Source organism: Ciona robusta, chromosome 1 (genome assembly GCF_009617815.1).
Source record: "Ciona robusta chromosome 1, ASM961781v2".
Lineage (NCBI taxonomy): Eukaryota > Metazoa > Chordata > Ascidiacea > Phlebobranchia > Cionidae > Ciona > Ciona robusta.
The window spans coordinates 11,839,508-11,864,022 of NC_143235.1; the positions used below are offsets into that span (position 1 = coordinate 11,839,508).

Here is a 24,515-nt window from a genome sequence, read left to right on the forward strand (position 1 = left end):
CCCTTTGGATATCTAGTCGGTCCTACTTATACTCTTATTCGAACAGTTCTTATTCGGGCGAACAGTACAACGTTAATTTTAGATTTTTTCCTGACGGACCTACTAAAATTAGAAATTGGCAGACCAGACACGTAACTGCTGTTGACTTTAGATAATCTAATCAAATCACTTTATATTAGCATATATTTATTAAAAGTCAGTAAAAACACGTAAAAAATGAGTTACATGATACGTAGTGAAGGCCTCTACTACACGCTATGTACATAAAAAAACTGGCAAAATGCCGTCGCATTAAAAGTGAATAAAAAGATTAATCAATTACATAAAAGGCGAAAAGTTATGGACAAAATCCGCAGGTTGTTAACTTGAAGTCTCAGTTGGTCATTTTCAACTCGACGTATGTCATTACAACTCCAGGGAAAAGAGTAAGTGGGAAAGCGAACCAACCCAGAATGAAGGAATATCCCCATGCTCTGTTCACATCCGAATTCTTTGTGCTCACAATGCTTGTGAATAGAGCAAGACTAGTAAGACCGAAAAACGCTGAAATAAAAACAGATTTATAGTTACGACGTAAGTGGTTTTAATTTTGTTTTATTTATTTGTTTCATTCCTCATTATTATATTCATAACGATAATACAAAGTAACTCTACTGTGTGGTTAAGTGTTTTTGTTGTATAGACTGTGAGGCAAATTGGAATATTGCATATAAGTCCCAATATTTCTGGTCGTGTTTTTAACAATAAATGCCCTTTTAATTCTCTAAATATTTGTTTACTAATAAATGGGGCGATAAGTGGGAAAATTCCCAACCGTTACCCCCAGTTTTCGGTATATCGCCGACAACAGTTATTTGTTGTTCTTTTAAAAGTTTAAGGACCAACCAATATTACATACCAGCCATAAGGTAGAGTGTTGCCACTACTGAAGGTCCAATTTTAACTCGACGGATGACACAACTGAGAAGAGACAGAACGATGCCAAGGAAACAAACACACACGGCCAGAACACCGAATCCACGGACCATTTCTGAAACAGAGATTTTAATTTATAGATAACAATATACCGAATATGACCCTTTATGGGTTTGGGGTTGAAATTGGGTGCTTGAGTCGTTATTAATATCAGCAGTCAAAGGACACGATCAATTCGTTATACCGTAACCGCTAACTAAAAAGACTCATAGGAGGGTGGGGAAGACGGGACACATTTATCATATAATATCTAAAACTGATCATATTCGAAACAATTAACGGCAGTCTGTGGGAGTGAGGATACGGTTTTATAATTCTTTGAATGTTCTTTGTTTACTAGCAAATAGGACGAGAAAATGGAAAAATGGTGTCCTATCGTTCCCCACCCTAATTACTATATTTGTCCCACCATTCTACTTTTTTACTAAAAAAAGACCTTTACCATAGTTCTCATATTTTCTGCTGGATCCAATTTTCAAATTTTCACAATTCCCAGCGCTGCAAGCTCGCCAAAGACCGGAGTTGGATTCAACATCACCTATAAAAAAAACATAAAATTACTATCCCGGTTTTAACCCTGGGAACGCTGTTTTGTATTGCTAGGTAGGGGACTAATCGCATGGCCCTCATTAGAAAATACAAAAGCTATAATACGTCATGTTTCGCACAACATGTTTTCCTGTGTAAAAAATGCCGTCCGATCTTTTTCTGTGTCTTAGGACAAAGTAACAAAAATAAAATTTTCAAAAATATTAAATTCTTTACTTGTGATCCAATAATTGGTGCATATTGCGACGAGTAGAAATATGAAACCAATCAGAGCAATCGCAGCCGAAGCTATTTGGATTTTTTTAGTGCAGACCATTTTGATGTCACACGTTAACGCCTATTCTAAATCTGTGATGAAAAAGTGGTCATATTTAAAATACATAAACCAAACCTAATAGAGGTAATATTGACTTAGTTTATCTAAAATAAGTGAAAATGACAGTCAATAATACATCGGTTTAATTTTAATATCCACCTATAGTAGGGCGAGGGAAGATGGGACACCTTTTCATAAAATTTTCTCGTAAAATTAAGTAGTAAACAAAAAATGTTTAAAAAATTATAAAACCGTGTTCTCGCGACTACCATAGACCATAGACCGTTGTAAATTGTTTAAAACAAGATCAGGATATTTGAATATTATGTGCAGAAGGTGTCCCGTCTTTCCCTCACCGTACTATATTACTTTTTTTCTGGAAATAAACATTTTGCAGAACGAGACGAACGAGTATTAGTAGTCGATAATATGATATTTGTAATCTTTGACTTAATAAGTCGCCTCCGATCAATTTATGCTGTTTATGTTAAAGGAGACTACTCAAAATATGACTTCTCATTCCTCGGCAAACTTTCAAACCAAATTAATGCAAACTCAAAATAAAAGTATTTTGTTTCTATAACTTAACACAAACTATACAGTAGGGTGGGGTAAGACGGGACACCTTTTATCTCTATTTTCTCGCCCCGTTTGGTAGTAAACAAAGAAAATTTAAGAAATTATAAAACTATATGCCCATGACTCCCATTGACCGTTAGTAATTGTTTTAAACACGATCAGGATATTTAGATATTATGTGCTAAAGGTGTCCCACCTTCCCCCACCCCACTATAATAATATTAAACTTGCAGTTCAAAGTTAAGCTGATTTTTTAACCCCAAAAATAAAATAACACGGAGATCACGACAACAACATTTCGTCATTTAATAAATACATTCACTAAATATTTTAACAGGCTAACACCTGCATCTGTATACTATCTTTGTTAAACTTATTTTTTACAATCTACCAAACTACAAATGGCTGTAAAACTTCGCGTTTTTAAATATATCCACAAACATTTTGAGTTTCTGCCCTGCAAACTTTTCAGACCCGCCCATCGAACGATTGCTTCGTTTTGTACAAGTGCTTGTGAAGTGGACAAGCCTGAGTGACGAAACCTGGCTTGCGGGCACGAACGGTTACGGGCTGGCGGACATTGGAGAATAGAGAGAATCTCCGTCTCCCCTACCTTTGAATCAAAGCGCAAAATGAAAATTGGCTCATTTGTACATGGTCGCCTTTGCTTGCCACAAACTGTTGATTCCCGTTTTGCTGTTGATTTACCTATCGTTGATGTTGCAATAGTATGAGCCTCGTTATCGTTTTCGAAGAGATAAATAAAACAAAGCGAGATAAAAAATAATCTTATGTTCTGTAGTTTTAAAAACACCCTCTTTTGGTATTCGAAAGTTTATGCATCGCATTTTGTCTTAAGTTTCCGAAGAGGCCGAATTTCGTTCACGAAACATTTGATAAAGTGTGAACCAGATACGCTTAACGCCTGTACGATTTTTCATTAAAATAAACCAAGCGTTAAATCGTGAATATCTCTAAAGTTACCATGCGTGTCTGTGCTTGGCAAAGAGATTTCTCGAAAAAGAACTCGAAAAGTGCGAAAACAAAGCCGGAAGTTGTCCATCGACGGTGTACATTTAATTCAATATGCCGTGGCTAGTGGTTAGCGCTTTGTTTAATGCTCGATGCTGCTACCTTTGTGGCAATTATACGTCTATTCATTGATTTAATCAATAGACAACAAGTAGGATTAGGTATAATTTCTGTTCCATGAAAATTGCGCAATGAAACACACTAGTTAGTAAGTTACATTCATTCATTCTTTCAGTTATAATTTATTCAGTTTAACGCAAAGTACAAACCTATAACCTACATTCTAAAACGTTTTCGAATCCTGTTAAGTCTGAAAGTTAGGCTATGTATCGTTAATTCATTAAGAGACATGTTAAGACATCACATATTCGCATGTGTTTTAAAATCAACGTGTCCGCTTTAAATAACTTCCGTATAAAAAAAGTTTCTGTACATGGTAACGCAATTTTAAGTTATAAGAAACCGTTTGAAGCATCTAATGCTGTATATGCTTAGTTACGGTCTACTCGGTTCTGGTAGGGCTGTAGGCCGTGGCTCAGTATTGTAAAACAGCAAAAAAAACATTTTGCAGTGTTAATAACAATTCGTTTCAGATAAGAATGCCAGATAAATGGCCTTAACTGATACATGGACGAAGAGATAATGGAATTCATTCATTGTTTTATTATATAGCGGAATCGGCGAGTAAAATCTTAACCGCAAAGCAAACAAGAAGATTTCGAAATATCAATATTATAAAGATTATTTTTTGCCAATGAAAATGAACGCAGTTTTGCAAATGAAGAATTTACAGATTCAAATTTCCCTCAAAAAGAAAACAAAATAATAAGATTGTATTTACACACGCAAGACTACTTAAATTGCAGTTATAAACAAAGTGGCTGAAATTCAGTTTGAATAAAACGGTCTACCTTGTTGCTGAGACAGTTGAACAAAACATTAGCACAGCAGGCCTGGTGCTAAGGCGTCTTTTAATTTTTCTAATTCACTTTTTTGCAAAATTTTTTGTTGCTGGGTATGCAGGCGCATATTTTCAATGGAATTAATGTCTTTGGAATCGAGCAGAATTTTGATTTCATCCATCGTTACTGTTTCGTATCTTAACAATGCCTCGGCAAGCAGCTTGTGTTCGTAAGATTTCGAGACAATCATTTCTTTCGCTTTTTCGTAAGATTTCTGCAAAAAATGCTGTGAGATTTTCGAAAAAAACATTTTTTTGCATAAGATTTTCGAAAAAATATTTTTTTGCATAAGATTTTCGAAAAAATATTTTTTTGCATAAGATTTTCTGCAAAAAAAGGTAAATTAAAGTTCTAATAGCTCGTAAATACTTTTACGGCACCGTGGGTAAAGCGCTTTAATATTAAATAATAACTGATGGAAATGGGGTTCCATGTTTGATTCTGATACCATTTATGACATATGTGGCCAAGTACATGACACTTAAACAGCAATTGTTTCAATTCAGTGAAAAAATAAAAAATAAAAAAACATCCACAAAGTTACACATGTGGTAACTTGTCAGCAGGCACAAGGTGTATAAAACAGAACACTCGTGTTATAACTACTGTCCTTTTCCTACGAGGATAAATAAGTTACATTCATTCAAGCATATTTTTCACGCAACATAAGCACAAGCAAACTTACTTCTAGTAACTTTTTCACTTCAATTTCAACAGCTCTTTTTGTTTCCTGACTTAAATGTTGCATGTCATACGTCATAAGGCCAAGCTGTGAAGAAAGAGACTTCATTGGCAAGTACATACTCATTAATTGCAAATATTTAGTTTTTATATTGGTGGTATAGCGTTAACTTGTAGTGCAGTGTTGTAAAAATAAATTGTGCAATATTGAAAATAACGAAATTATTACAGCAAGTAGTAATAATTACGCAATTTTTTGTTTTTGTTTTATTTAAAAAATTTTTTCTTCCTGAAAATAAATAATAAGCTCAGAACAGGCTGTGGAAATAAAAAAACGGATCCTCATCCTTTATTTATATTAAAATACTAAAATCTGTTTATTTTAGGAACCTTTAAATTACAATGTTAACGTTATGTGTGGTGTTACAAAAATAATTTGTGCAGAAATTGAGAATGTTATGTTGAAAAACCCAAAATAAATCAGCACTATATTAAAATCCACATTGTTTTTAAAACGGATAACAAATTTAAAACAGGGTGTGGATATGAAAACATATCCTAAAATTATTTACATAAATTTACCAAAAATTTTAAGTATTTTTTTCACGAACCTTTTCTGACATTCCGTACATACAAACGAGTTTATACGCTGACTCTGTTGCATTGTTGATGTCCGAAGATGCCCCAGTGCTTACATGCTCCTTGCCAAGCAATAATTCTTCAGCTACTCTGCCTGTTATGTGGATTGTTTTCTAGTTATTTTAATGCACTGGTTAGCAAGAGAAGCAGTATGAAGGAATGAATATAGTAGGGTGGGGAAGAAGAGGGGCCCCCTTTAGGACATAATATCCAAATATTCTGATTGGGTTTTAAACAATTAACAACGGTATATGGGAGCCGTGAAGATACAGCTTTATAATTATTTGAATGTTATTTGTTTACTACCAATTAGGACAAGAAAATCAGTATAAAAAAAAGTTTAGTAAACTAAAACTAGTAGTTAAATCTAATATCCTCAAAGTGACATTACAGTTCAAATCCAACAACTTAGTGTGGTTTTGCTCACGTACTGTTAAAAACTCCCACATTCCAATATTAACCATATATTTACTCATATTTGTGTGGAAATTTATTTTGTGTTGTGTAGTTGTCATTACTTTAACTCTAAAAAAATATTTTAAAATTTTGATTAAGAATCTGGGAAATAGAATAGAAATAGAAAAGAATCTGGGAATAGAATAGAAATAGAAAAGAATCTGGGAGTAAGTAATTCTTTAAACAACAATATTAAACCACCCACCCCCCATAGAAACATCCACCATGGATATGATTTGAGCTTTCGACAAACTTTGTTCGCTTTCCTTCTCAGGTATTAAAGAAACCTGTGGAAAATTAATTTATAAAGTTAGAAAGTTAGTATAGTGAATTTTCGGGATGGTACAGGGAATTTTTGGGGTTAGTACAGGACTTTTTTTAGATTAGGAAAAATAGCTTAGCATTTTTTTATTATAAAACTTCTATTTAAAAAATATAACCGATAGAAAGCGGCATATAAAGAGAACAATAATGTTATACCAACTGTCGTTTTCCAGCCACACAATAATAAAGCAAGTTACAATCTTTCATTCAAAAACATTATATGTTCAAACTTACATGGCCAAGAGCAGGCCCACGTTGTCGTATAGTTGCTTTATATATTGTGTGTGCAGCTGGTGTATAGTAAGCTACAAGGGCATGACCAGCTTCATGGTGGGCAGTGTTGCGTAACTCTGATTCTGATCGGATTCGACTTTTTAACTCCGGACCTGTGAAAAACGTCTTGTGTTATATATACATATATAAATAATAAATATATATAGGAACTCTACATAAAGACATTTTGGAGTGATTTTTTTGAATTTATAAGTTAGGAACAATGTGATGTACTTTACTTTTTATTAGGTATTTATTTCGAATTGATCAATTGAAATATATATATATTTATATATATATGTGTGTGTCATAGTGTCTAATATGTCATACACCATAATATAGAATTAGGCGGAACTTCTGACACATGACCCTCTGCTTTAGGCTCAAATTTAAAATGGTAACTACTTAGACAAAATATATACAATATTCAATTCAAATATTGTGGTAATCCTAAGGGCCAAAAAAAAACTACAAAAAAATTTATTTAAAAAAAACAAATGCAAAACATTTGTTAATTTTTTCGTCTTACCCATCTTAGCTTTATCGAGTGCATATTCCAGGTCATCTTGGTCCACACGTTGCTTGTTTAACTTAGCAGCACGAAGTGCAGCTTGGTTGACGATGTTACTTATGTCAGCACCTGTCATTCCAATGGTCAGTGCTGCCAGTTTGTCAAGGTTTAACTGGTTGTCTGGGAACAATATAAAGAATTGGAAACACTGAAGAAAAAAATGAAAGATTGTGTGCTTAGACAAGCTTACAAAAATTAGAATTTTTTTAGAAGTTAACATTTTTTTATTGGGAGGAGAAAATAAAATGAAAAGTTGTCCAAGTTACCCTTACCCTAGAACTTAAATATACATATTCTTTTTGTTTATAAACAAAATATATATATATATATATATTTTAAGTTTAAAAAAAATACTAATAAAAAAATTTATATATATATATATAAAACAATATAATAACTTATAACATTAGGTTTTTTTATCTTAAAAAGTAAAAATTAATATTTAGATGTTTAAATCACCTATGTTAATATCTAGCTTTCCAATATAGAGACTAAATATATCTTTTCTTCCTTGTATATCAGGTAACAACACTTGTACTTGGGTGTCAAACCTCCCGGGTCTGGTCAAGGCTTTGTCCAGGACTTCACCAGTATTGGTTGCCCCAAGGACTATCACTGGTTCTTTTTTCGTGAACCTGTGTGAGGGTAAGGTTGTGGTAAATTGTAAGAAATTGAGTTTGTAAATTTGGGCTGGAAAAATATTTTGGGTGGGGAAAAATGAATGAGAAATGAATTAAAAATAAGTAAAATGTGGACCATTAAAACTACAATGAGCCACAAACGGATTCAAAAAAACAAAATATGATGTGCGGTTCTAAAAGGTTAAAAACAGATCTAGACAACTATGCCTACATATGAGAATGTATAGTTAGATAGTAGTTTAGTAAAAGCACTGCATGAAACACTCATGAATATAGGTGCCTATATTTAAAAAAATGTTGTTTACGGCATATTATTGAGTTAACTTAACAACCTAATGGGTGCGATATTACCAATTAACCTGTTACTATGTGGACCCAGAATATTCACATAGGGTATTATAATTAATTTCACTGCATGTGTGCGAATTCTGCATGTACAGCACCATTGTTCAAGACACATGGTTGGATTTTCAACTCTAGTTCAAGTTACCTACCCGTCCATTTCCTGCAGTAATTGGTTGATGGTCTGTCGTGCGAAGGGTTGCAGAGATGAATTTGTTCGCTTGCTGCCACAAGCATCAATTTCATCGATGAAAATGATAGAAGGAGCTTGTTTACGAGCGTTTTCTGAAAGATTTTAAGCTTTTAACAATTTTCTGAAAAAGGAAAATTGTAATTGGAAAGAATTTGAAAACTTGACAGCGGTTTGCTAAAATTGGCGCAAAAATAAAGGGTTGCTATAATAAGGGTGTAAAGCAACCATTGGTTGAAGCAAAAGTTTAAGTCCACCCCTCTTAACTAATACACACAGTAAACCTAGTCGAATAGCTATAGCTAGAGGCAATCTCTCGGTTGAATCAATCTTTTTTTAGCAAGTATAAATTATCGCATATACTAATGACTAAGATCATCCATCATCATTTTTTTGTCACAAACATGTGTGTGCTACATTATTATAAACCAACCTAAAAATTTATCTTTTTTAATTTACTTCAGCGACGTGGCAAAGTGATTACTGATCAGTGCGCCTGCCTCTAACCCAGAAGTAAGAGGTTCAAGGCTCATCGCTGCTACCATAGTTAGCGCATGTGTCTTGGGCAAGAAAAAACAGTAACCCCCTCCCCCCCAACCCTGAAATAATTTTTTCCCACACTTTCACTCACCAAATAACTTGCGAATACGTGAAGCGCCAATCCCAACGAACATTTCATCAAATTCAGAACCAGCTGTGTAAAAGAAAGGAACCCCAGACTCCCCTGCTACTGCCTTTGCCAGCAATGTCTTCCCTGTACCTGGTGGTCCAATCAACAGAATACCTGGGGATAAAATAACACTTTGTACTCTAACAGTATGAGTTTTTAAATAGATTTAGTAGTAAGTACCACCACCACTAATGTTGGAAGTACCTGTGTCTGCCTTATTTATGTATGAATTTGTAGGCAAAATTTTTTATTTTTTTGTAAATAATTTTTTTTTTCTTTTTTTTATTTAATATTTTTCACTTTTGTTGATTTTATTATCGTTTAAACTTAAAAATTTTATTAATAAAAAACTGTTGTAGCAATTACTGACGTAAAGTCTGTCTGTAGCGCCAGACACACCTCCACGAATGGTGGCAGTATCATTTTTAAACAATCTTCTAGTTACGTACGACAAACTTTAAAAAATGCACGAAAGGGAGCATTGTTAAACTTGCATTCATATGAAATAATTTGGTTCAAATGTTTACTAATTAATACATAAAAATCCCAGGCTTGGCATCTATGCCTCTGCTTACGAGTAATTAAACCTTCTGTCAAATGTGTCTCATCTGTACAACAAACGCCTGATCTGTAACGGTGTATGATGCGAAAGGTATAGCAATCTTTAAAACAAAGTTGCAAAACGTTTTCAAAAGCCCCACAAATACAAGGATAATTCTTTTCAAAATCAATATTTGTTAAAACCTTTTAATATATCTTAACACATGATATATGATGGCGTCATTAAACAGAAAACCAAATCCCGTAAATATTTAAATCCAGACAGATTTGAGTCTCACAAATTAGAAATTCTGTAATGTGCACCCTTTACCTTTTGGAAGTTTTGCCCCGAGTTGTGTAAACTTGTCGGGATCTCGTAAATAATCGACAACATCCTCGAGTTCATTCTTCGCTTCATCCATCCCACAAACATCCTCGAACCGAACATCCGTGATGATCCCGCTTTCATCAGCAGTCCGGAAAAATTCTCGGCCTAAAAAATAAAAACTTTTTTTACCAATTTTTAGGTAATTTAGAAAAAAAATTTTTTTGGGGAAAAAAATGAAATATATACATATATATATATATAAAATATATACGTATTAAACTACTGTTAAAAATGTGAAAGTAAAAAAAAGCAACAATGTTTAAAAAGTACAAGTGATTCTCAGCAAAACATAAAAAAAAGGAAATAAAATCTGAAACTTGTTAGACAGTAGCTCTAAACTTAAAAAAAGCAATCAAGTAAAATAACACACATTGATGTTATGTGACAATGCACACATACCTGGCACAGTTTTATAAAGACGAAAAGCAAGAATCACAAAAATGAATACCAGCAAAAACCCCAGTGGGTCAACTTGAAAATTGAAGCCTAAGAAAGAAAGAAATTATAATATTTTCCGATGTGTAGCATGATGTTTAATATTAATTATTTAGTGTAACAACTGTGAAAAAGCAGTTAAAGAAATAACATCAATAAAAGAATACTTTCTCATCACCAAAGCTGGTATGATTTAAGTTGAAATTAAATTATAATATAGACTATACAGAAAATTTACATGACCAAATTTTTTGTATAGTCTAATTAGAAAAAAAATTCTAAAAATTCCCCTTTTTTCTATATCTCAAATAAATACTTCATTATAGATAGCATATTTAACGAAATTTTACCGGATTTTTTCCCCTCATTAGCTTTAGCCAACTGTATTCCTTCTTCCACCCCAAGTCTTAACAATGTAGAAGTCCTTGTTGGTAGATCATAAGTTTTCAACATACTTTGAATATTGTCATCAATTGCTGATTTGTCAACGGTTGTTTTGCCACTTTTCTAAATCAACAAAATTAGTGTCAGGCGCCGTGGCAAAGTGGTTAGCGCGCCTGCCTCTAACCCAGAGGTAATGGGTTCAAGACTTGTCACTGTTACCATTGTGGGCTTACATATGTGTTCCTGGACAAGATACTTAACGACAATTGCTCCAACCCAGTGGTCACTAATATTTCATGCTGTTCAAATTATCAGCCATACATGCAAAAAAAAGGAAAAATTCACCCCCAAAATAATTAACTAAAAGGGACATACACTTGTAAGATAACACGAGGTGTATGAAATAGAACACCTTGTGTTATAACTTATAAATAGTGTCGTTTTCTGGCTATGCAAGGATAAAGCAAAGTAACATTCATTATTTCATTCATTCACTCAAAAGCTATACATCGCTTATAACTGAAGTTACTGGGATTAAGGCACATTTGTCTTATACCCCATACAGACATATGCAATTACAAATAACATACTGCCCTAACAAAATGATTAATACTGTAACCGAATTGTTACACATTGTTTCACTAATACAATTCCACAATATATGTGAAACCACTGCACACACAGCTAAAGAGAGATAGCATGATAAATCAACAATGTCTTGTAAATGAATTTTACCTGTGAGGATTTTTGTTCTGACATTTCATCTTCCATTACTGTTCGTTTGGTTTTGAAAGTTCGAACATGTTGTGTTCTCCCTGTAAATTCAATAACAGTATGATCAAACTCAGTGGCACAACAAGGGGTTTTGAGGGTCACGACTTCTCCCTTTTAAAAACTATATAACAAAACATGTTAATTTTTATATTTTATAAAAAAAAAATTGTTTAAAGTTTAAACCCCCCCTTCCTCCATATTTTTTCTGGCTGCGCTACTGGGCCATGTCAAACACATGCAAATACACAGTACTGAAGCAAACACAACCAGCCAACAGTTGATTTGACCAGCCAAGCAGTCAAAAGGTATTTCCAAACCTTTCATTTGTAAATTGTAACCCCTGTTCATGACTGTGAACACTTAACACCCATGGTACTAGCCCAGGTCACAGGTCCATCATTAAAACAGCCTCGATTTGTTTAACATATCTGCATCTGTAATTTTTATCCAGTTGCCAGCAAATAAACTATTGCTTGGAAAATAACATTTTGGGGCCTTTATGTTATTATAGAATGTATATACATATTTAAAAAAAAATTAAATAAAATTTAAAAAAAAGAAATATAAACATAACAAATTTTAACAGTGCTGAGTGTGTGATCCCAAATGGCCATATACAAAATTTAGGCCCCTAACTTTCATATACTACAACACATTATTATGCATTAACTGAAAGTTTGTGACAAATAAACGCAGTACATACATGGCATAGTAGAGCTGTGGGTTAAGTTGGCATGAATTATACGGGAAATCGTGCTAGCATTATGGGGTTTGGGTAGGTTGATCTGAATTTCCCTCAGTGCAGATAGGAAGGAAGTGTATGGCATCATACGCTCAAGATAACTTGGCAGGAATGGAATCTGTGAAAAAAAAATGAAAACTATATCTGGTACCTATATCAAAGGTAATATAATAGCAAGAATAATATAATCATTGGAACTGATTGGTGTAGGCACAGTAAATGTTAAAAGAAAACGAAGAATTGTAAAATTATTGGAACCGATTAGTGCAGTATACTATAGTAAATTTGAAATTTTGAAAAAAATTATAAACCTGAAAAAAATAGCAAAACCCAAGGTCCCAAACTCCCAAGACTTAACACTGTAAAAGCTACAACTAAATTGGCTGCTTTCCTTAACTTGGGTGAATATCAAAATCACTATAAATAGTAAATTTATGAAACTTTTCAGTTTATAATTACTTTAGTGTTAATTGGTTACTGAAACAAAAACTTCAAAAGGTTTCATCCATTTTGAGGCATTTTTATTTGACTGTTGCAGCAGTAATTTGTAAATTAGAACAACTATTGCTTTGGGCCATCTATACAGTGAGAGTGAACAAGGTGGGAATAATACAGTTAATAACTTATTATTTCTAAAACATCAACAAAAAGTGCATTGCAATTTCAAATCACTAGTGGATTAAATACCAATTAAGATAGAAGTGAATAATACATGTGTTTGAATCGAGTACATTATATGAAAAGGAAGGTTATTGATATTTTTTTGGTTCATCGGCTTATCTATTTGATTCTTAATAGGAATATAGCATTGATTATATGTATATAATATATTACTGTGCATATATAAATCATTATAACATTCAGTAAACTGGTATAACCACAAATATATGGTAACTCGTGAACTGGCACGAGGTGCATTAACATCTGTGTTTATTTACTGTCATTTTTCCACGCGAGAATAAAGTAAGTTACATTTATTGATACATTCAAATATATTTACTCGAAGTTGTGACTGTGGATTTGCGACTGACACTTTTGTATCTTCATTTTTTGTCTTCTTGTTTGCTGTTTTGCTTGTTGAGTTTAATCTCCTCGCAGCATTAAGCCCACTTTCAACAAGAGGTGAAATTATCTGGGTAAAAAACACTTTGAAATCTCTCATAAGAGCTGCTGTCGAATATATATTTTTTTTTCTCTTTATAAGTGAAATGAAATAGCGGCAGGAAACAAACGTAAAAATGTAATGCAGTCTTTACAATATGGACTGGATCTTGACTGCTATAAACAGTACAGAAACCGGCACTAGTGAAAACTGAAGAATACTCCGCCTTTCAAACAACGCAGAAAACGCTGGCGAAAAGTGTTAGAGGTTGATGGTCAGGGGTTAGTAGTTAGCAAATAAGATAAAGGGGGGGGGGGGGTTCTTCACTAGCACGTAGCACCCTATTTAAGACCATAGACCACTATGGTTTAATTCTGTATCCGCATACAATATCTTGAATTTTAGGTTTAGAAATAAAATAAAGTAATTTAGATCAAATACCTGAGGATTTAATATCGTAGTAGATGAAAGCATTTCTGTGGTTAACCTTATTTTATATTGCAACCCGTTTTTGTACTTATAATTTTAAGCAACAAAGTAATCTGTTAAACGAAAAAAACGAACATGCATTAAGGTGCATACCATATGCTACAACACTACATTAAAAGATTACCAAAATTATTTCCTTCTATCTAATTGATCCCAGAGTCGTATAAACACCGAGTAGTCCAACTGCCGTCTATGTGTGTCCAAAATAGAGCAAAAGTGGTGACTTTGACAATGGGTTTAAACGAACCTGTTAAGTTTTGTTTGTGTTTTCCTATTGTGGGAAGGTGTAAAACAGCTTCTATTTACCTTACCAACATTTTTTAGAAAAAATGTATAAATTTAGCCGCATTAAATGACTAAAATGTCGCAAATCAACCGCTTCTAATTCTAATTTTTGACTTTTTTTGACACAGAAAACAAATAACACATGTTTTTTACATTTTTCAACCTTTAAATTTGTTTTTAGGCCCAAGTTTTTCTTTAATTTACCGAAAAACATACATTTTCCCTATACCTACTGTGTTATTTTGGAACCAAATTGCCGTTCAATTTGTGTTTTACGTAACAATGGGTTGGACTACTCGGTATTTCTATGGCTCTGATTGATCCCTTACGACTACGTGAATAACCTTCTTACGTAATGACATGAAAACCTAGTTCTTTCCAATAGCCCATAGAAAACACATGAATGTTGTCACTCTAGCGCCCATTCGCGGTTGGTTAATCAATTGATTTCTTTTTTATTTTCAATCCAAAGCGTTTTTATAATTTAGCAAAAATAAAAGTTAGTAGGAGAATGCCCCTTTGTCAAAAGCATGGTAGTATAAAAGCGTTGGGCAATTGTTGTCAATTTTAACTTTGACATGTAAAAACATTGCTGTAAATGCGAAGTTTAGAGTAAAATTTTATTGCAAAAAACACCAATATAAAGATTAACAAAATGTGCACAAAAAGATGGAAAAATGCCCAAATACAGCTAGTTTTACTGAGATTGATAGCAGTGTACGGTAATTACAGTTATACAGTTATAAATACGCGGTTAATGCCATGTTAAAATTATAAATATCCACACGGCGCGTCCACAAGATATGGGTGATCGCACATATCACCAACTCTACTATAAACGGTTCCTTCTGGACATGGGAGATTGTAAGGTGGAAGAAATGAATGGGCGCAAATGTAGAAACTGTGGCAATCTCTGAAGAACATTTTCCCTGGCATCACTTGGCTGCAATCTGCAATAATTTTGGAAATGTAAATACAGGTATTTATGAAGATTAGTATTCTGAATACGAGACATCGTATTCATCCTTTCGTGGCTTCGAATTTGAACAACCATTTAGGCAACATATATTAGGAACAATTGTCGTCAAAGCAGCCTTAGAGGAAGGAACGCTAACCAATGTGCTATAACAACTCCGTACAATTAAAAATCCACAACTAAGATATTCAAACCCCGGTATTTCAAATCTTTTTTACCTGGTGGTGTTGCAATGCTTGGAGTTTGAGTCGAGTCCGTGACCACGTGTTCACCAATCGTTGATGTTGTAGATGACGTCATAGTTGAGCTGGCAACCCCTGGATTTTTTGTTGAAGTCGAAACTGAACTAGAACTTAATGTTTTTGTTGTTGTTGATAAAGGGACCGATAGACGGGTAGTTGACAACATTTCAGGAGTTACAGTCGATCTGGTTGTCGGTACAGTAAAAGTGGTGGAAGGCTGAATGTTTCCTCGTATCGCAACATCTGAACAGCCGTAAAACTCTTCTTGTTGTCCAAGTCCCATACCTTCCTTTCCGTCTTCATAACCCCATGAGTTTCCTGTTAAGTTAAATTGTTACATAAAACACCTATATAAGTAGGGTGGGAGGATGGGACACCTTTAGCACATAAAATACAAATGTTCTTATCATATTTTAAACAATTAACAAAGATTCGTGGGAGTCGTGGGGATACGGTTTTGTCATTTTTTTTAATACCAAATAAGACGAGAAAATAGAATGAAAATGTGTTCCATCTTTCCCTACCCTACTATATGTTTTAATCATTAAAGAATACACTTTTCCCCTTGATTAATTTAACACAGGGATTCTACACAAATTGTCATCAAAGACAAATACCATGTCCATTGCAAACTATCTATTTTCTGTAGCAACCACGCTGAGGTTTGACAAAGTTGCCAAACCCGATTTTTTATTTACGGAGTCGACTTGCTGTCACTGGACGTTTATTTAGATTAGTCAGCAATAATAAGTTTCTTATCTTTGTTTACTTCTTGTCTTTGCGATAAACACCAGAATTAAATATAAATGGGTTATTTTTAGATTATTTGTCTTGGTGGGTGCGGTGACAAGCATTTAATGTTTTTCTGCAAGGTAGGTCTGGCTATTTTTAGTCATACCACTCCCAAACCAATATGTGATACTTGACGTTAAGCTAACATGATTTTAAACACGAATTGGTCAGTCCGTTCGTGGCCATTGCTATTGAGTAACTTTTTTCTAATAAAATTACAAAAATAGTTTCGAAATTTACCTGTTCTGTATCTCCACTGTAAAACGCATTGCTCGCATAAGACATCACTAGGCAGTTGAACTTTTATGTTGTGAACTCCCTTTGCAAGATCGGCGTCCTGGGGCAAATGCCATTTCTTTTCTCCGTCAGCAAACGACAACAACCTTCTGCAAAAAGTCGCCATTTTGCATTTTAGTAACTATATACGTTTGTGGGCGGTTTAATTTTGCAATTGCATAATTTAATTCAATCATATTTAATATATCGGGCAATTTATTGTTTAAGTTTCATTTGATGGCACGGCTATTTTAATTTACCAAAATGGTGACAGCGTCGAGGCCCGAAACCGAGACCTTTGGACTAGAGTCGAGCGCACTAACAATTGTATATGACGCCGGTTTATCTCGAAAAAAAAGGGGATTTATAACTTACTGGTTCAAGCATTCGTGGGTGACTGGTACATGAACGTTATCCCATGGACAGAGACGAAACTCAAAGTAGCCTTTGTGTTCCGCAGTTATTTCAACTTGAGTGTCAATAATTTCACCAGGAGAATAAATTCTGCGAATGCAAAAACGAATGTCATTGCTCTGAACCACTGCCGACTAAAATTAGCAAACACGCATAACAAAAACAGATGTAAATTATTTGCAATAATTTAACAGGTAACGCAAGGGCGGCAAGGTCATATATATAGCAGGGTGGGAAAAATGGGACACATTTTTATTCTATATGTTCATGTCTCATTTGGTATAGTTAACGTAGAACTTCAAAGAATTATAAAACTGTATCCTTATACGACTCCCTTTCGCTGTTAACTATTTAAAACACGATTAGGATATTTGAGTATTATATATGTGCTAAATATGTCCCGTCTCTCCCTACCCTACTATGTTAAAGATAAACAGCTGTAAATACCTGCCAATGATACCCAGTGCATATTTCCCCCCTGCTTCATTCTCTTTCACAGCAGCAGTGTAAGAATCTCCACAAACGCCGCATCGACCTTCGTTAAGAGTTTGTGTCTGGAATTAAACAATTCGATTAGTGAAGGTAATACCAATTAATAGCCGATCAAAAAAATTAACAGGAATCGAAAATATATAATTTAGCTTAAACATAGGGGTTGTTCGAATGGGATATACAAAGAATTTCAACTTAATTACAGTTTAACCCTAAAGTTATGCAAAAAACTGTTAAGCCAGATGTTTCTAGTTGCCGAAGTGAGCCTTGAGCACAAACCTATTTTTTTATCGAACTATTAATATTGCTTATTTTCTATTTCTATTTAATTTGTCTAATTATTTTTCTTGTAGACTTATCATCAACGTACATTTTTGCCGCCGCAGTTCAGACCATTGTCGTCGTAATTAGATTGAATGATTTCGGCGTATGGAGACAGCATAGGGTCGGTATACTTGTATCTCCACATACTGGACCTGCTTGGCGGTTGTAGCAATCGACCATGGCCCTCTGTACTGCGCATGCGCACGAGTGCTGTAAATAAAATAAGTTATTTAGTTTCGGATTATTGACAAAGTTTTGCATTTTTTAGAAAATATTTGTTTTTGGGAAATAAATATTTATAAAATCATAACTAATAAGAAATAAATAACAGATTAATTACAAAGGTTATAGATTTAGGATTATCAAAAAAAGTTGTAAATTTAAAAAGAAAATGACAAAATGCAATTGGAAAATTTTGCGCGAAAACATAATATGCAATTTCTCGCAACTTACATAGGATAAGTACAACATTAAAAACTAAAGACTTCATTCTTCTTAGCAGATCTAATGATTTTTCTTGCGCTGATGAAACTTCCAGATGATCCCAGTTCGAGATTAGTAGTTTGTGTTATGCTATAAGCCATTTTCGCTCTCTATTTATGCAGTATTGGCCTGTTTGTCAGGAAAAAAGGTTTTTCAAACGGACAGAAAACTCCCACGTTCGCAAATTTCATTTACTTATTAAATTTGTTTGTTGTTCCTGAATGGACGATGTCTTTTGTCTTTTCTCATCAACAGCCGTCCCCATGGCAACGGCAAATGATACGCGGCAATATTTACACAACGGTTGGTTACTTCTTGTCGACTTAACCACAATTTGCGGGCGGGTACGAGTGGATAGTGATTGCTGTTTGCCGAGCAGTAAAATTAACTGACGTAGCTGTACGAATCGGTGACGCAACGCATCTGTCTTTGAAGTTTATCGTCTGTCTCAAATGGATCATTATGATTCACTCGTACCCGGGCGGTGGATTGCAATAAAATATCCTTTGCGCATTAAACAAAGTGAAGATAAGAGAGTAAAACACACACCGATAAAAACCTGTCGAAGAAATCAATTAGTGAAGTTTGCGTTTTGTCTCTCGGGCTTATGAGAAGCGCAAAGCGATACCAGGTGTATGTTTTCAGTCGTCCAGCAACATGAGGTCAATCAATACATATGTTTGCAAACACTGGTGATTCGGTTTATTACGTAATTCGCTTCGAACAAACAAACAAAGAAAAAACTATTACACTGCCCAAATAAGAAGACACATTTGCTAGGAAAAAGTTTTGCTTTTTGTTTAAGTAAAAGCGCAGGAGAATTGCACACCATGATTGCAATAGCGGTAATGTTTCAACGGTATCTAAGAATATTTATTGTGTAAGTTATCTATACGGGTTAATTGCCGTAATTAACCCGTATAGATTGGTTAATTGCGGAGTAATGGTTTCAGATGCAAAATAATTTATAAAGGCAAACGAACAACACTGAAAACAGACGCATGTTACACAAACTTATAACTACAATGAAAAAATCAATAAACGAATCAAACAGTTAAATTCGCTGCCAAACGCACTCCATAAAATAACGCGCTTTTAAAGTGAATAACTACACCTATAAAGACTCTCAACGTTCTCGCTATTTTTAAATAGTTTTGATTTTATTGTAAAAAAAATATTTGTAAATTTTTGATAATTCCGTTATCACATCAACTCAAATTTTCTGCAAGCTATTTAGATTTTACCCCTGCCTTGTTCCGCACGGTGGCGCAACGTTGTACGGGTGGTCGCAGCGACGTATATCAGGATTATAAACGGTGCCAGAACCACATCGCATTTTGTATGGTTTCATATAGGAGTTCCAACATTGGTAGAAACGATCACAATCATCGTTCACGGGAAGTGGTATCATAATAGGTTGGTTTTTGCAACCTGTTGTATATTTTTTGTTGTGTAAGGAGATTAAATAACAATAACATGACATAAATTTTATTTGTAATAGGCCGGGGGAGGATGAAATACCTTTTTCAAAATAACATAAAATATATTTTTTTCCGAGATTAAATAAATTTACATTAGGATGGGGAAGATGGAACGGCTTTTTATTCTATTTTCCGGTACAAAATATTATTACATATTCTATTTTCCCGAGGTTAAATAACTTGACATAAATTTTATTTATATTAGGGTGGAGGAATATGGGACACTTTTTCATTCTCTTTTCCCGTACCATTTTGCCGTAAACACTTTTTACTACAAAACGGGACGAGAAAATAGAATAAAAAGTTGTTCCATCTTCCCCCATCCTACTATATCACATACTTGTTATCTTGTCAGCTGGAGGAACATTAGCAGGAGAATATGTTGTTGTTGTTGTAGTTGTGGTTGTTGGCCAAATAGTTGTTGTTCTTGCTTTTGTTGTTGTAGGTCTTCTTGTTGTTGGCCAAACAGTTGTTGTTTTTGTTGTTGTAGGTCTTCTTGTTGTTGTAGAAGTTGAACTGCTTGACACTGTGCTTGGAGCAGGTGAATTCCCAGGTGGTGGAACACCATCAGCAACAGCCACATCAGCACATCCATAGAATTCTTCTTGTTGCCCCAAACCTATTCCACTTTCACCATTTTCGGTTCCCCAACTATTACCTGTTTGAATAGAGGTCTTCATATTTAATATTATACAAAGAGTAAACAAATGTACGCTTTATAAATGTAAAATTGTTATATAGTATGGTGGGGTAAGATAAGACACTTTTAGCACACAATATACAAATATCCTGATTGTGTTTATAACAAATAACAACGTTCTAAGATTTTATAATTATTTAAATGTCCATTGTTTACTACCAAATGGGACGATAAAATAAGACGACAAGCTGTCCCATCTTTCCCAACCCATTACATTTAAAATGTTGAGATCTTTTTTAAGAACATGGAATTTAGGGCAGATTTGGCCTATCACCCCAACACTCAGGTAACATTTTACATATACTTGTTGTTGCATACAAATTGTACACAACATTATAAATGTTACTTCCTACATTAAGATGTAAGATAGATTATGACTGGTTTTATGGGCAAGTACTATCTTTTTAAACTTTGTTTTTCTAAGCCCCAATTTTATGTCGAACTAATTCAATCCAGTTTTAAGTCATAGTTAAAATGTTTATTTTGAAAATTACTAAAACTGTTATTCTAATATTCTATTCTTTGTGGGTGAGGTCCTTTTCAAGGACCTGGGATTTAGGCTAGATTGGGCCCATTACCCGAACACCCGAAAAGTCCATTTAAGTTGTTTATGCGACCGGTACCGCTCTACTAAAACTGTTAACAAAACATTACAAAGTTTCATCCTAAATTTTTAAGTAGATTTTTTAAACAACTTTACTATTTGTGCTGGTCCAGCCATCTTACCTGTTCTATATCTCCACTGTAATACACACTGTTCACAAACAACATCTGTTGGAAGCTGAACGTTCATGTTGTAACTTTGTGCTATGGATGATGTTATTGGATATCTGGTCTCATGGTTTTCAAATGACAAGAGATGTCTGATAGTGAAATATAAATGCATGTAAGTATCATATAAACATTGTTTTTTTACTAGATTATAATACAGATTATGCCTAATATGCATTTCTATTCTGTGTGGGTGAGGTTCGTGAGGACCTGGGATTTAAGCCAGATTTGGCCCATTACCCCAACACCCTTGTACGTGCGGAAGTGACGTGTTGGTACCGCCGTCAGTGTTGGTACTGCTGTTAAGCATTGAACCGGGAACACTTTGGTCTTCGATGCAGGCGCCTAAACCACTGAGCCACGGCGCCGGACCAAAAAATATGTAACTTTGAGGTGAATGTTTTTGATGTATGGCTGACAATTTAGAAAACTCATTAGTGACCACTGAATTGGAGTAATTTCTATTAAGTTTCTTGTCCAAAGACATATACGCCCACAATGGTAGCAGCGACGAGTCTTAAACTCGTAACCTCTGAGTTATAGTCTGTGTTACAGGTCCCATGGTGTACCACACTGCAAGACCTTAGCACAGAAAACCAATTTACTGTATAAAGGAACCAGTAAACATTTGCTACAACAGATTGCCAGAAATAAAGCCATCTGCTTATCCAGAGTGCAATAACTTTGGCAACTTGACTGTACCATGGAACTAGCAGCCATAGGTAACAGCATACATGACTTAAACCAACAAAAATCATGTATGCTAGTATAATAACATTAATAATAATAACTATAATTTGTCTCCCAATTTTGGTTGCAAAGCTTTAGAAAAGGAAAAGACAGGATACAGCAGCAAAACAACAATTTTAATCAATGCACGACAAAAATACTTACTGGTCAAGGCATTCATGGGTGACAGGTTTTTCAAAGTTATTCCACGGACAAATCCTGAACTCAAAATAACCGAGATGAGGTGCTGTGAGCTCCACCGTGACTGGTATAAGTTGTCCACACTGGTAGTTCCTATATAACATAGGCCCATCAGTGTGGCTTTAGAATAAATAGTAATATGAGCAACTAATTTTTTAAGTAATAGCACCCAAGATTAGGTTTGTTACTTCACAATTTTTTTATGAGTTGGTTTGTAGCACTTAATGCGAATAACAGGGGTGGACCTGTTGTCCGTCTGTCTCTCCGTCTGAATATTCAAAAGCTCATACATACATTTATAACTGCCAATCTGACAAGTTTAGTTGATGTTAAAAATTTGGACTTGGAAAAAAGTTTTGGAGCTTAACAAACATATATATACAACAAATATGTAAATATGAGAAGATTAAAAACGCTTGGCAGTAATTTAAGACCCATTACCATTATAAGCTTATAAATGTAAATGAATAGATGATAAACATACCTTGTGACAAAGCCTTGAGCAAATTTCCCTCCTGCCTCATTTTCGCGAGGTTCAGGATCATTATATGGATCACCACACACTCCACATCGGCCGCCATTTGCAATTTGATTCTGTATGTTACCATTTTAGAAATTAAAGCTTTTCAAAAGTAGAATTAAAAAAAATTCTTTAATTAAAAAACGCCTTTTTTCTAAAATTTGTGTATTTTTAGAAAAAAAAATATTATATTACGTTATTATTAAACAACAATATAAACATAATATAAGTAATGAATATATTTTTCTATGTATGTTATATATGGAACGGCACATATGAAATCTTAAATATAAAGTTATGTTAAATATTTTTATGTAATCCTAAAAACTACAAAAAAGCAAAAAAAAAACTTTTTATATATTTCTTCTAAAACGATAGTGAAGATCATATTTTTGAAATAACGAAGAGAAGGGGTATCCAACAAACTAAGAGTTGTTTAAATTATTGCATAAAAAGTGTAAAAGAGGAAAAAATTGACAAAAAGTACAACCAAACCCACAAGACCAACAAAAAGTTAAACTTACAGATCTCCCCCCACAGTTCAAGCCCATGTCGTTATAATTTGCAACAATTATGTTCTTATATGGTCGTATCTCTGGGTCATTTATTCTGCGGTGCATGCTGGACCTGCTAGGGGGTTCCATCAACCTACCATGGCCTTCTGCCAATCCCAATTGCTTGGCGCCTAAAATATATTAAATAATGTAATTAGTTTGAAAATTAAAAATTTGTTTTACAATTAGTTTGATTTTTCAAAAACATTAATATTGTTTTATCAGTTTGTTTGGGTTTTTTATTGCAAGCTTTCATTAGTTTTTCTGTTGTTGGTGTTTTTATTTATTACCAAACTGCAAAAAAAAAATTAAATTAAACTGCCGAAAATATTAAAAAAACTAAAACTATTCACAAAAAACATAAATTACAATACTTCTGGCAAAGTTTTATTTCATTAGTAATAAAAATAATTTTTTAATCGATGTAATCTTGGTTATCGTATTCAAACAAAATTTATGCTAAGCTACCTTAAATAATCATTTTAACAATATATAACTTATTACAAAATAGTTATGATAGGGTGGAGGAAGATGGGACAGCTTTTTTTTTTTGTCCCATTTGGTAGTAGACAAAGAACATTCAAAGAATTCTAAAACCGTATCTTCACGACTCTTGTAGACCTTTGTTAACTGTTTAAAACACCATCAGGATACTATGCGCTAAAGGTGCCCCAAATCCCCCACCCTACTTCATATATACAAAATTTTCAGCAATGAGTTTACTTACCGAGAAATATGCATAAACAGAATATCCAAACATCCATCTTGTAGTTAGACTGCTAACTAATGTTGTACATATTGTTTACATGTGTGTGGGATATAATATAGCTCATATCAATAGAAATTTTCATGACGTTCTATAAATGACAGGATATCAACTTTTGAACCATAAAATGATGACTCATTCTTGGAATAAAGCTAAAAAATGTGACGAGTCATCAGGCATTGTTTTGGAAAAAGCCTTTTTCTTTTTATGAATTGTTATTAAGGTGTAACAGTGGGGGATTTCGTTAACAACACTTGCTATCAATGGATTGACAAAATCACATCTAATTTCGTGATACACATATGTTGGGATACATTAAATCCTGCTGCAAGTAAAACACACGTCAAAGAGAAATACAAAAAAAAAAAGTTAAATCATTATTAATAAAACAGACATTTTAGTAAAAACATGCCGGTTCATTAAATTTTTTTTTAATCTCATTTTTACATTTTACT

The 24,515-nt window shown here is 33.9% G+C and overlaps 4 protein-coding genes across 4 annotated transcripts; all 4 read right to left on the bottom strand.

Annotated features, from left to right (window-relative positions):
- Window positions 1-165: 165 nt before the first annotated feature.
- On the bottom strand, window positions 166-1,901 carry LOC149743257 (epithelial membrane protein 2-like). The gene is made up of 4 exons (XM_089875911.1): window positions 1,741-1,901; window positions 1,418-1,513; window positions 899-1,030; window positions 166-543 (listed from the first exon to the last, which is right to left on the bottom strand). The coding sequence occupies exons 1-4, from the start codon at window positions 1,838-1,840 to the stop codon at window positions 374-376; spliced, it is 498 nt and encodes a 165-aa protein (XP_089732037.1). The 5' UTR covers window positions 1,841-1,901; the 3' UTR covers window positions 166-373.
- A 2,190-nt stretch (window positions 1,902-4,091) lies between these two features.
- On the bottom strand, window positions 4,092-14,159 carry LOC149743258 (ATP-dependent zinc metalloprotease YME1L1-like). Its single transcript, XM_089875878.1, has 16 exons — window positions 14,007-14,159; window positions 13,464-13,595; window positions 12,425-12,581; window positions 11,683-11,762; window positions 10,914-11,070; window positions 10,528-10,614; window positions 10,072-10,233; window positions 9,162-9,314; window positions 8,493-8,625; window positions 7,817-7,992; window positions 7,316-7,477; window positions 6,748-6,899; window positions 6,395-6,476; window positions 5,706-5,827; window positions 5,099-5,182; window positions 4,092-4,627 (listed from the first exon to the last, which is right to left on the bottom strand). Exons 1-16 carry the CDS (start codon window positions 14,037-14,039, stop codon window positions 4,391-4,393), a joined length of 2,109 nt encoding a protein of 702 aa, XP_089732004.1. The 5' UTR covers window positions 14,040-14,159; the 3' UTR covers window positions 4,092-4,390.
- Window positions 14,160-14,940: 781 nt separating this feature from the next.
- On the bottom strand, window positions 14,941-18,871 carry LOC149743259 (uncharacterized). Its single transcript, XM_089875890.1, has 7 exons — window positions 18,309-18,871; window positions 17,902-18,065; window positions 17,487-17,593; window positions 17,001-17,129; window positions 16,590-16,735; window positions 15,534-15,875; window positions 14,941-15,289 (listed from the first exon to the last, which is right to left on the bottom strand). Exons 1-7 carry the CDS (start codon window positions 18,343-18,345, stop codon window positions 15,111-15,113), a joined length of 1,104 nt encoding a protein of 367 aa, XP_089732016.1. The 5' UTR covers window positions 18,346-18,871; the 3' UTR covers window positions 14,941-15,110.
- A 146-nt stretch (window positions 18,872-19,017) lies between these two features.
- Window positions 19,018-24,162, bottom strand: LOC149743260 (uncharacterized). Its single transcript, XM_089875892.1, has 7 exons — window positions 24,022-24,162; window positions 23,265-23,425; window positions 22,705-22,814; window positions 22,185-22,313; window positions 21,246-21,382; window positions 20,160-20,477; window positions 19,018-19,769 (listed from the first exon to the last, which is right to left on the bottom strand). The coding sequence occupies exons 1-7, from the start codon at window positions 24,056-24,058 to the stop codon at window positions 19,579-19,581; spliced, it is 1,083 nt and encodes a 360-aa protein (XP_089732018.1). The 5' UTR covers window positions 24,059-24,162; the 3' UTR covers window positions 19,018-19,578.
- Between the last annotated feature and the right edge of the window lie 353 nt (window positions 24,163-24,515).

What these genes read in the sequence shown, in the direction of transcription:
- LOC149743259 (XM_089875890.1), bottom strand. Translation starts at nt 18,345, where the DNA reads ATGAAGTCTTTAGTTTTTAATGTTGTACTTATCCTAT. An exon ending in GCACTGGGTATCATTGGCAG is followed by an intron (nt 17,130 to 17,486) that starts GTATTTACAGCT and finishes TTGCATTCGCAG; the next exon opens with AATTTATTCTCCTGGTGAAA. An exon ending in ACAGTGGAGATACAGAACAG is followed by an intron (nt 15,876 to 16,589) that starts GTAAATTTCGAA and finishes TTAACTTAACAG; the next exon opens with GAAACTCATGGGGTTATGAA.
- LOC149743257 (XM_089875911.1), bottom strand. Translation starts at nt 1,840, where the DNA reads ATGGTCTGCACTAAAAAAATCCAAATAGCTTCGGCTGCGATTGCTCTG. An exon ending in CACCAATTATTGGATCACAA is followed by an intron (nt 1,514 to 1,740) that starts GTAAAGAATTTA and finishes TTTTTTTTATAG; the next exon opens with GTGATGTTGAATCCAACTCC. An exon ending in AACACTCTACCTTATGGCTG is followed by an intron (nt 544 to 898) that starts GTATGTAATATT and finishes TTTTTATTTCAG; the next exon opens with CGTTTTTCGGTCTTACTAGT.
- LOC149743260 (XM_089875892.1), bottom strand. Translation starts at nt 24,058, where the DNA reads ATGGATGTTTGGATATTCTGTTTATGCATATTTCTCG. An exon ending in GCTCAAGGCTTTGTCACAAG is followed by an intron (nt 22,314 to 22,704) that starts GTATGTTTATCA and finishes TATGTTATATAG; the next exon opens with GAACTACCAGTGTGGACAAC. An exon ending in ACCCATGAATGCCTTGACCA is followed by an intron (nt 21,383 to 22,184) that starts GTAAGTATTTTT and finishes TTTCACTATCAG; the next exon opens with ACATCTCTTGTCATTTGAAA.
- LOC149743258 (XM_089875878.1), bottom strand. Translation starts at nt 14,039, where the DNA reads ATGCTTTCATCTACTACGATATTAAATCCTCAG. An exon ending in CTACGATATTAAATCCTCAG is followed by an intron (nt 13,596 to 14,006) that starts GTATTTGATCTA and finishes TTTTTTACCCAG; the next exon opens with ATAATTTCACCTCTTGTTGA. An exon ending in AAAGCTAGATATTAACATAG is followed by an intron (nt 7,478 to 7,816) that starts GTGATTTAAACA and finishes TATTGTTCCCAG; the next exon opens with ACAACCAGTTAAACCTTGAC.